An 11729-nucleotide genomic window follows, 5' to 3' on the forward strand; every position below is an offset into this window, starting at 1 on the left:
GTTGCTCTTCTCCAGAATCCTTCCTTCGCCTCTTTGTAGAAGGACAAAGCCCACTCTCTCAGCCAGGGGACAGCATGCATTAAGTTCCCAGGCGCTGTGTCTGTCTCTCCTAGACAAAATTTAGGAAGCCCTGAATGATTTGTAGTTTTGAATGTTTGTGCTGGCCTATATCAGCCCACACAGCCGATGTGAGTCTGAGAGCTGGGAGAGGAGCCGAGGAAACTGAGGCATAGGAAGGACGAGAAAGAAAAGAATTCACATTTCTGAAGCACCTGCCGTATATTTTATCCAGTAATCCCCACAAAAGCTCTACAGAGTAGGTGCTCTCCGTCTCAGAGGTGAGAAAACGAAGACTCGGGGGAAAACAAGGACTTCACCAGACCACATAGTCATAAGTGGTGGAGTCAGGACTGACCCCAGGGCTCCTTGAACTCAAAACCCCTTAACCTTCCCAGCACACCTAGTAAGCGACCAAACCGCATCTCAGCCTCTTGTCACTGAACCCTGGAGGGACCAGACACACACCCATTGGAGAACACACACTTCTGGAGAACATTTCTGAAGCAGTAGGTATAATATAATATAATAAATATAATATAATATAATATAATATAATATAATATAATATAATATAATATAATATAATATAATCTGAGTTATCAGTACTGAGAAGAGCGGGAAATGAAGTTCATCAAATCAGAATGTAGAGGGGAGGGCAGAGCTCAGTGGTAGACCGCGTGCTTAGCATGCACGAGGTCCTGTATTCGATCCCCAGCACCTCCACTAAAAAAAAAAAAATTTTAAATAAATAAACCTAATTACCTCCCTCTGCAATTTAAAAACAAAACAAAACAAAAAACAGGATGTAGATGCCCTTTGTCTGTTCTTTCCCAAAGGAGGTGAGCTTTGAACAAAATCCTAAAATGAGTAACAGGATTAAGCTGGTAAAGAAGAGGCCCTACCATGGGCAGAGTTCAAAGGCATAAACGTCCCCTTTTTATCGCTCCCTCCTCTGACACAGCGCCTGGGCCATGGAAGTGCTGTCTGTAGCAGGCTTCAGACCCCGGGCTCAGAGGGGTTGCTCGCTCACTACAGGACCCTTGTTTTCCAGGACGTGCCCCAGCCACGGCTTGCTCTCAACTGCGTCGGCGGGAAAAGCTCCACAGAGCTGCTGCGACACTTGGCGTAAGTCCCTTGGCCTCGCGGGCACAGTGCGCTGGTGCTCTCCTGGCCTTTATCGGGGAGGACCACCATGTGACTAAGTCCCGGTGGCCAATGTGAGCCAAGGGCAGTCAGCACAACCCCTAGTAGGAAGATGGGACCCCAGTCATGTCCTAGATATCCGGACACATCTTTTCTCAGCCTCCTCCTTACTGATGCCTGAGAGACCCATCCGGCTTTGTTTTTCCAGGTTCCCGCCCCTGGCTAGATATCCAGGAGACTGCTGGACTGTCTGTGAAAGGGAACGATTATGGATTCATAACCTAGGGGCATCTGAAAAAGCCACTTAATCCTAGTTTATTAGCTTAAAATTTTTATTAGCTTTTACAAAGAGATTCTGATTTTAGGGGTAACATCATGCTATTACAAAGTATCTTGGAAACATGTAAAAGGACAATTAAGCACAAAACTTACCTATAATCCCACCACGGAGGGGGATAAGCCCTGGTGACACTGTTGACAGTGCATGTCCCTCCATTGCTCATTCCTTTAAGATAAACTTCTCGAACTGAAGGGTGCCTGAAGGGACACTTCCCAACTAAAGCAGCAACATTCATTGACTCATATTTGCCAACACTCACTAGCCACGGGGTGCAGAGGTGGCTGAGACACTGAGAGAACCCTCTCGAACTCATGGGCTGGATGGGAAGATGGTCATGTGATCAAAGAGCTTTGGTAACAATCATGGAGCATTTACTGTGCACCAGACTGCAGGGTGCTTGACATCCCCCTCCCCCTGCCCACAACCTCCTGGACGAGGAGTGCTCCTCCCACCCCCACGCATACAAAGCCCAGAGCGGGCAGTTAGCCTGCCCCAGTTACTGTGACTCCCGCGCACAGCTCTGCACCCTACTCTGGGCGGCCTCCAAGGCCAGCTGCAGTCCCCACACTGCTCGCTGTAGGAGGAAGCCTTGCTCAGTAGTTACAGCGTAGGCCTTGGAGTCAGAAAGGCTGGGTTTGAGTCCCAGCTCTGCTGCTTACCAGCTGTGGACCTGTGAAAAGTTAGATGAAAGTTACATAAAAAACAACCCAAGCCTCAGTCTCTTTGTCAGTAAAATGGGGGGATAAGAAGGAGGCCACCTTTCTGCCTCAGAAGGTGAGTCTCAGCAGCACTGAGGTCTGCACTAATCACTGTACAAATGAGAGGTGGGCCTCAGCTTTCTCATCTGCAAAATAGGAGTCATAAAAGTCCTCCATTGGAGTCACTGTGAGCATTCGCTGGCCAGTATATGTAGAATGCCCAGACCTGTGCCTGGCATGCAGTAAACACCTAGTAAACAGTAGCTGTTCTGGTTAGACCGAGTGCAGTGGGGGTCCAGACAGGGAGGGTTGATCCCTCCAGGAGCTGCCTTCCAGAGCAGGTGGTAGCTGAAGGGAGCTTAAGACCAGACTGCCCGCCAGCCTCAGGGACAAAGAGTTACCAGCCTCTCATGACAGCTTCTTCCATTTTGTAGTTTAGAGTCTTTCATGTGTTGTCCCAAAATGTACCTCAGGTCATCCTTGATCAACAGACTCTTAAAAGAGCCAGGGCAGCAGGGACAGAAACACAGGTTAAGTCAGGCATGTGAAGTCCTAGCTTACTCATTTTAGAAATTATGTGAGCCTCTCCTGTCCGACCGCTGGGCCGGGTGTGGGTGTCAGATGGCAGGTCCCAACAGTCACCATCGCCCTCCGCACCATCCACACCATTCCATAGCTGCATAGCTACTTCATCTCACTAGGCCTTTGAATGAGCATGTGCAGAAGAGAGGCAGTGTGGCCGCTGTGGACGCGTTGCCAAGGTCACACACTTACAGTGGAGTAGAGCCCAACTGAACTTGGGTTGTGAGCTTTGCTCAGTGGAGCACATGTCCCTACAACTCTTCATCAGAGCCTGGTGGGTGCTTAGATCAGTGGGTTCCTGCCCCTGGCTAGATATCCAGGTCACCAGAAGGGATGTCTGTTTGTTTCCTGTTGTTTTTAATATAGATCCTTGCCTCCTGATTCGTTAGGTCTGGGTCGGGCTTAGAAATCTGTATTCTTGAACCCTTCCTGGGAATTCTGAGAACAAGGTTTAGGAGCCAGGGTTGGAATAGAAGTGTTGTAACCCCAAGAAGGGCTCTGTCTTCTCCACCTGTGACCACCCTGTTCTCTCTGGACTCTCCAGGCCTGGAGGAACCATGGTGACCTACGGGGGCATGGCCAAGCAGCCCGTCATCGCCTCTGTGGTAAGCTGGCGGGGGAGGCAGGCCTCGAGACAGGCCTGGACACCACAGCCGTCTAAGCTCAGGCAGAGCCCCGGCCCCGGGCAGTGGGGGGAGCCTGTACCTTCAGCAGTGCCTGAAGCTCTTGCCCTCCGAGCCCCGGTATGTCCTTCCTGTGTCCACAGGGCCTGCTCATTTTTAAGGACCTCAAACTCCGGGGCTTTTGGTTATCCCAGTGGAAGAAGGACCACAGTCCAGGTAAGTGGATGATGGCCCCATTGCCAACAGTCACACGAGAGGGCAGTGCCTACTGCAGAAGTGATCAGTCACTTTGAGCCCTGGAGAGGTGATCAGGTCCCCAACCCCATGACAGGATAAAGGAGAACAGTCTCTAACTATGGCTACAGTCAGTGGATAGTTACTGGACTAAAGTCGGCTAGTCCTTGAGGGTATAGCATGGAACAAGGTGGTCCCTGCCACCATCCTGAGGAGCGGACAGTGGGAAACGCTGCGTGGAAGACAGCCAGGTGAAGACAGCAAACTCGAACTAGCCTACCTGGGCTCAAATCCTGCTTCTCCCATTTACTGTTGATGGGTTCTGCCAGCTGAGCTGTGGGACCCTGAGCAAGTGAGTTAACTTCTGTCATGACTGTTTGAACTATTGTGAGTCCTGTTTGACAGAAGAGGAAACTGAGGTTCAAAGTGGTTAAGTAGCTTCTCCCACATCACCCCCATCTAAAGAGTGTGCAGCCAGAATGTAAACAGCCAGTCTCTCTGACTCTAGAACCCAAGCCAGGACACTTCTCCCCTGGAGGACTGGCTCCCAAGTATGATACCCCCCTAGGCTGCAACTGAAGAATGACATGGAGTCATCCCAGTGAGGGGAGGAAACCGGTGGTGTGAACGAGCGTTTCAGGCAGAAAAAATAGTACATACAAAGGCCTGTCACAGAGAGTGGGGTGCTGGACAGATAGGCTGTGATCAGATTATGGAAGGCCTTAATAATCCTTTTTAAGGAGCTCAGACTCTATCTTAAAGGGAAATGGGAAGCCCCTGAAGCGTTTTTAGCAGGGGATATGATTTGATTTGAATGTTGAACGAATTCATGTCTATGACAAAGCACTTCTCAGCCAAGGCCTTCCCTTCTCATCTTCCTCTACCACAGAGGGTCCTTAGTGGGAGGCAGGCAGGCCCTAGGAGGGGATGTTGGAGGCCTCAGTGTGTAGGGTTCCGATGGAGTCCTGGGCTGTCAGGGAAAGCACCTTTCCCTGAGCAAAGCTCATCTGTTCTACATCAGCTGGTGTGCCAGGCACCACCCACCAGCTTCCCTGCCTCAAAGGGACCCTGCCCTCCCACCATTCAGGACTCATGGTTCCACCCAGTCAGGTTCTGTGGGTCTGAGCCATCCAGCCACGACTCTGCCTGCCCGCCAGCTTCTGGGGCTGCTCCCATGCTTCTGTCCCCACCCCAGCCCTCACTGTCCTGAACACAGGCGGGGACCAGCCTGCCTCGACAGCCACCCTGTCCATGGCCAAGCGCTCCTCAGGGCTCAGTGCCAGCTCCTGCCGGCAGGAGAGGCCCAGGTGTCATCACCCCCGAGCCCTGCGGCTGCTCCCCGGGCTGACTTCCTCCACCCTCCCACAGACCAGTTCAAGGAGCTGATCCTCACGCTGTGCAACCTCATCTGCCGAGGCCAGCTCACGGCCCCCGCCTGCTCCCAGGTCCCACTGCAGGACTACCAGCGTGCCTTGGAGGCCTCCACGCAGCCCTTCGTGTCCTCAAAGCAGATTCTCACCATGTGATAAGCCCAGAGGAGCCGAAGCGAAGTGGGAGGGGAGATGGATCAGCAGGACTGATTCTGGGCCTCCCAGATGGGGCCCTCAGTCTTCCTAGGCGGCCTCTCTCCTCACTGTCACTTCTGAGAACTGGGAGAACTCTCCCCACTCCAGCCTCTGGGCACCTAATAAAGTCTGAACTTCCTAAGAACAAACAAACAAACAAACCCCAATAGAAGTCATCCCTGTCAAGAAGGACCCTCACACTGCACCTGCACCTGCCACCCCCAGCACTAGGGAGCCCCCGTGCCCGCCCTCTGCCTAGCCTGAAAGCAAAGCCTGGCTGGGGCTGGCAGGTACAGAGGGCGGTAAGACACAATCTCTGCCTTCCAGCCCTCCAAGCCCACCTCGGAGACTCTTCTAAAAAGGAAGGTTGGACTCATTCTCAGGTGGTCTGCAGCTCAGTCTGGGGCAGTGGGAGGATCAGCTCCACAGAGGAGTGAGTGTCAGGCTGAGAAACCAACGAAATGGGGTCTCAGGTGGCTGGACCGTCCTCACGGAACGTCCGTTCTAACGGGGGAGCTGGACGTTCACCAGTGGTTCTCAGCCTGAGGCCACTTCACCCCCAGGGGACATCGTGGCTGCCGCGACGGAGGGCGCGCTGCTCGTGTCAGGTGAGCAGAGGTCAGCGATGTTGCCGTGGTGTCCCGCAGCGCACAGGACAGCCTCCCTCCACAGAGAATTATCCACCCAGTGTCCGCGGTGCCGCTGTCCAGAAGCCCCGCCTTAAACCACTGGCCCCACGATACTTATCACAGTGACTAGTGCGCTAAAGAAGATATGTGTGAGGCCCTGTCCTAGGCCTGGGCTCAGTGGGCTGTTTCTGAGGTCAAGCTTGAAAAATGAGTAGCTTTATTCACACAAAGAGAAGAGCTTGCACCATGTGGCTTTTTGGTGTTTGCTTCATGATTCACTCACCCAAAGCAAAGAACTAGAGCCTTTGGGATGTCTCCATCACCTGGCCCTCTGTCCCTGACCTCAAGATCCTCTCTTGGGGGGACATCCTGAGGGCCCAGTGTGTGCCTGGGGCTAGGGCTGCCCATGAGCAGCGAACCAAGGAGCTTGGCCTGGTGCAGTTTACTAATGAGGCCCTGATGCAGGGGTGTTTGGTGTTTAGAGGGCAGTGGGGACACAGCAGCTCTGCCTGAGGGTTTAAGGAAGGCTTCCCAGAGGAAGTACGGTCACAGCCAACTTTTTTTTTTAAGTTTTAAGCCATGATTATTGATGTAGAATTTACATTCAATACAACTCACCCCAACATTTGACAAATGCAATCACCACCATAATCAAAGTGTAGAACAGCTCTTCAAAATTCCCCCAAGCCCTTTGCAACAAACTCTTCCCTGATCCTTGGGAATCCATTGATCTGTTTTCTGTCAAAGGGGTCAAATTTAATCATTAGAATGATTATAGAAAAAATGGTCACAGCCAGTCTTGAAGACCCAACGGGAGAAGGTGTACCAAGCAAAGCCAGCAGCACCTGTGAGAGTTTGGGGGCCCAAGAGATCCTGGCAGTCGGGGAACGCCAACAGGCCAGTATAGCTGCTGCTCAGGACGTGGGGGGAGTATGAAGACTGAGACGCAGGCAGAACAACAGGGTCAGGACTTACCCTCAAGGCGTGGGGAGGCACTGAGGGATTTTCAGCAGTGGAGTGATGTAGAAAACTGGCTCTGAAGGCCAGGGGATGCCCAGGTGGAGCTGCACACTAGCAGGCCTACTGGCCCGGCATAATCCTTTTGCTTTCTGGAGCAGCTTGTGTGTCCCCAGGAGAGAAGCACTTGGTTTCAGCCTGGGGCCCGGAAAGGCCTGTAGGTGCCCTCTGGGTAAGATTTGCCACCTTGTACACCTGGGCTCAGAATCAGCCCCAGCTCACCCAAGTCCCTCCCATTCTCAATCCTCGAGGTTAGCGGCATGGAAGATTTGGGCAGGTGGTCAATGTGGGCAAGTGCAAAAGTTCTGAGAGGGAGGGGAGGCTACCCAGAGGCTACAGGAGGGACAGTTAAGATGAGGTTCTTCACAGGGGCTCCGCAAGGTTGGGCTCAGGGGCTGTGCTGAACCTGCGGCCACGGAGAAGGAACAGGCCCCTTGTATAGACTCAGAGGAGGCAGGGAGGCTCGTCACACCACATCGCAGTTAGAGACCTCAGGGAGGGGTGTCCAGAGTGTCCTGAGAACAGTGCCTCTGGGGGTCTGGAGGAGACATCTGGGCTGGGCTTTGAAGGAGGATATTTTCTCAGGCAGGGGAGGGAGACAAGCATTACAGATCAAGGGACCAGATTAAGTAAAGTTATAAAGAGGACATTTATGTCAATCTTTTCCTTTTCCCCAAATACCATTCTCTTCCTGAGAATTAAAATTGACAACTTGTGGGTGGGCTCATGGTAGGTAGGAATAAACAGTTTCCCTGTCTCCCTTGCAGCAGACAAGGTGTGTCCCATGTGATGTAAGCAGAGGTGGTAGGTGTCAGTTTCTTAGGAACCTATTTAATATGTAGCTGGCATCCATCCTGTACCTTTTTCTTCCCCTTCCACCTTCCTCCTGGCTGGGACACAGGATGATTCCTGGACTTTGCACAGCCATCTCTGACCATGTTGAGAACAGGACAGCAACAAGATCAAAGGAGCCCAGGTCCCTGACACTCAGACACCCTGTCTGCCCACCTCAGGACTTGAGAAATAAGTTTTACATGAGTAATACGCTTCCATGTTATTTAAACTCCTCGTATTTGGGCTTTCTCTGAGCCTAATCATAACTGATATATATGCTATGATATAATTTTTATTGAAATCATGTCAATCAATCTGAAGCTGAAAAAGTGAATTGTGGCAGTTTGTTATTCCCAGCTAACTGTTGGCAGTTGGGAAAAAAGATTTCTGAGTCAGAAGATCAGAACTGTGCTTTAGAAAAATCCCTCTGGCAGCAGGTTGGAGGACAGTTTGGAGAAGGGTGGCCCTAAAGAAAGAGAGAAAATCAGAAATTCCCAGATAAGTAAATTCTCCCTGAAGTTTGAAGACTAACATTTAATGAGGCCAGCAGAGGAAGGGAGACTGAGACAAAATGTCAGAAGAGAATCTGACTTAAAATGGATCATCTCTTCCCTACAAGTACAGGAGATTGTTTTTAATTTTCAGGCTGAATGATCTCTCTGTGGAGTTGGAACAGCTCTTCCACCCCACTAAGTAAACAATGTCCTTTTAAAATAGCTGAAGGAGGAACCTTTGGCTCCAGGAGACTAAAAGGAGGCAAATGGGCATTACCTCCTGAACCAAAGCTTGGGCACATCTGAAGCCCCGAGGCTTCATGACTAGCTCTCCCTGTCGTCTTCTGGGAGCATCCACCCTTCAACTGCCTACAGCCACTGCCATAATATTGATGGCTGTCTGATGTCTTGGGAGATGAGATAATTCAGCCTGTTTTCCCCAGGGAAAGACTGAGGCCCAGAAGAACAAGGTTCTTGCATTAACCTGTGTGTGCCAGGCATCTCTGTCCTGGTACCCAGAAGCTCTCAGCAGCTCCCACCCACCCCATGCTTATTGGCAGGTGCCATGCCCTGAGTAGGATATGGGGCCGTGCCAGGGCAGCTGGAGGAAACAACGGAAGAAGAGAGACTCATTCCTGGCATGGCATCTGCCTGCATCTGAAGGCAGTAAAATCCTGGGAAGACAGCAGGACTGACTTGAAGGTAAGCTGGCACCCTCTAAGAGGGAAGAAAGCTTTCCCCATGTCCCTGCCCCTTTGCAGTGTACAGGTACTTTCACATGCATCTTCATTTGATTTTTACAACTTCCCTCTGTCATTGAGACTGTAATATCACTATTCAGAAGAGAAAGATGCTGAGAGAGGAAGCAAGCTGGCACCAGAAGCCAGGTCACCATGCCAGTCAATCCCAGTTCCTTTGGCCCCACAGTTGGCCTTGCGCTCCCTCTTTTCTCAGGACTCCTTGATTTTGTTCAGTGATAACTGACATGTCAATCAGAAGAGAGTTTAGATTTCCCTGAGTCCATGTCTCAAGGGGAGGCATGAAAAAAAGGAGAAATGAGGAGGTCACTGAAGTAGTCCAGGTGAGAACTCATTCATTTATTCATTCAGTAAACAGTCTGAATTCCTGTTATGTGAAAAGCACCATTGTGGTGCTAGGGATACATCAGGAGACAAAAAAATGGCCCCTGATATCAGAGAGCTTATATTCTAGTGGAGGAGAAAGACAGTGAACAAGTAAATAAACAAGGTGATTACAGAGTATGGCAAGTGCTTTGAAAGAAAAGTACAGTGATATAGTGATGGGGGTACTTGAGAGAAGATGTGCAAGGAAGGTCTGAGTCCTGAATAAGAAATCAGCCATGGTCCAGGAAGAGGGAGCAGCGTGTTTAAAGCCCTGATGTGTGAACAATACAACGAGGCCTGAACTAGCTTAGTGAGTGGGAGTGGAGAGAAGTGAATGGATTCATGACTATTTAGAAGGAAGTATCAACAGGACAGACTGAATGTGGTGCTTGAAGGCTGAACTTTGGCGCCCTGCTGGAAGGAGGTGCCACTCCCTGAGTTAGGGAGCTCCAGGGGAGGAGCTGGTTTTGGAGACAGGGGCTCTCTTTCCCATTAGTACAACTGGTTGAGCAGTGTATGTAACAACCAAGGTTAGCCCTAGTTCTTAAGACTGATAGGATTCTCATGTTTTACTAAATACCAGAGTGATCAAAGATTACAACATAAAAATAAGTCCTAAAAGTAACAGAATAAACCATGGGAGGTTTGTTGTTTTTGTTTTAAGTTTTTTAAACCTCAGACTGTGGAAAGCCTTTCCAACTACAACACAGAATCCAGAATCAAAGAAAAATAAAGGATGGATAGACTTAATTCCATAAACATCTAATGTTTTTGCCCGGCAAAAAAAAACACTCTAGGCAAAGTCAACAAACTGGGAAAAAATATTTGCAACTCATTTGACAAAGAGCTAATTTCCCTTACAGTGAGCTCCCGTGAATCAGTAAGAAAAATGGACAAAAAGAAAAACAGACCAGAAAGGAAAATATATGTCTCTTAAATATATGAAATGGGGCTCACTCCACTCAAGATAATTGCAAATTAAATTATCTCGACATACCATTTTTCAGCTATCAGATTGACAAAGATCATAAAGCTTGATAACGTGTTGATGAGGAGATGAAGAAACAGGTGCTTACGGAAATTTGAGCAATATCAAAACTGCTTGCCCACATCTTTTGACCCAACTATCCTACTTCTAGGAATAGATTCTACATAAATGTGTATGCAGATTTACTCATTGAAGCAGTTATAACAAAAGGTTTGAACCTGTCTCAATGTCCTTTCCTAGGTCACTGACTGAACAAATAACTGTGTAAAATGGCATATTATGAGCTATAAAAATCGTCCTGAAGAAAACTCCTTTTGTAGTCTTTTCGAAAGATTTTCAAAATATTAAGTCCAGACCCTTATGTACAGTACATCCCTATTTGCTTTATGTGTGTAAAATACCTCGAAAAGACATTTAAGAAACTGATTATATCATTTGCCTCTGGGCAGGGAAACTAGGCCGCCAAAGGAGAGATGGGAAGACTTCACTGTACGTCATTTGAACCAGTTAATTATCCTTTAAAAATACAATTTTTAAAATAAATTAAAAAATGGCAAAAAAAATTCCTTTGTGGTTCTAGGTAAACCGCGTTAGTGAGAAGGGAACTAATATTTATTGAGCTCCTACCACGTTCTAGATACTGTTCCAAGCCCTTCCACGTACACTTTTAGTTATCCTGGTAGTCCTTTACGATGGGATAAATTATTCTAATTTTACAAGTTGGAAAATAGGTTTAATTGGTCAAGTAATTTAGCCAGCGTCAAGCCTAATCAAGCTCCAAAGTTCCAGCCTTCTCCACTTTTTACACTGCTTCCACTGAAGCAAACTGTCCTATTTTTAAAATAATATTAGCAGTATTTGTTGGGCACTTACGACGTGCTGGGAACAGTACCAAGTGCTTTACGTACCTATTCCGCTGTAATTCTCAAAACCACTCTGGAAGGTTACTCTCTCCCTTTTACAGTGAAGACAAACGAGGTTCAAAGAGGTGGCGTGAAAAGAGCCCAAGTACACGGATAGTTAGGCGGTTAGAAACCAGGTTTAATTCCAAATCTCCTGTTCTAAAGTCGAAACCACTCCCGGTTCAAAGGACAAAAGCAGATAACGCTCCCAGTCCTGGGGAGAGGCGCGACACTTCCGGGGGGAGGGGCGACGCCAGCCGGCTGCGGAAGGCGGCGCAGGCCCCGCCACGCCAAACTCGCGAGAGGACGTGCCGGGGGACCCGCGGTCCCCGCACCGCCCGCGCGGTCTGTCGATCACCTGGCCCCGCCCCGCGCAGGCGCGCCCCCGGGCAAACCCCGCCCCACCCCTGGCCGGGCGGGAAGCGAACGCGCGCTCTGTCCCGTTACCATCTGCCTGCGGGGAGGGCGGGGGAGGCGGGAGGCGCGCGCTCCCGAG

At 49.7% G+C, this 11729-nt stretch overlaps 1 protein-coding gene across 5 annotated transcripts in view; it reads left to right on the plus strand.

Moving 5' to 3' along the window:
- Positions 1–10102, plus strand: part of MECR (mitochondrial trans-2-enoyl-CoA reductase) — a 32584-nt gene extending 22482 nt beyond the window's left edge. For 3 of the 5 annotated variants that reach the window (XR_012511371.1, XR_012511372.1, XR_012511373.1), the window contains exons 7-11: positions 1112–1185; positions 3368–3428; positions 3590–3662; positions 5049–5853; positions 8780–10102. Coding sequence is in view for 2 of the 5 variants with exons in the window: in XM_010947930.3 (XP_010946232.1) it covers positions 1112–1185; positions 3368–3428; positions 3590–3662; positions 5049–5206 (366 nt within the window). In the remaining 3 variants the exon portion in view is untranslated. Of the gene's footprint in view, positions 1–1111; positions 1186–3367; positions 3429–3589; positions 3663–5048; positions 6126–8779 lie in introns of those variants that run through there. The other 2 variants (XM_045511354.2, XM_010947930.3) reach the window with 2 other exon arrangements.
- The last annotated feature ends 1627 nt before the right edge of the window (positions 10103–11729 follow it).

The sequence above is a fragment of the Camelus bactrianus genome, chromosome 13 (genome assembly GCF_048773025.1).
Source record: "Camelus bactrianus isolate YW-2024 breed Bactrian camel chromosome 13, ASM4877302v1, whole genome shotgun sequence".
Classification (NCBI taxonomy): Eukaryota; Metazoa; Chordata; class Mammalia; order Artiodactyla; family Camelidae; genus Camelus; species Camelus bactrianus.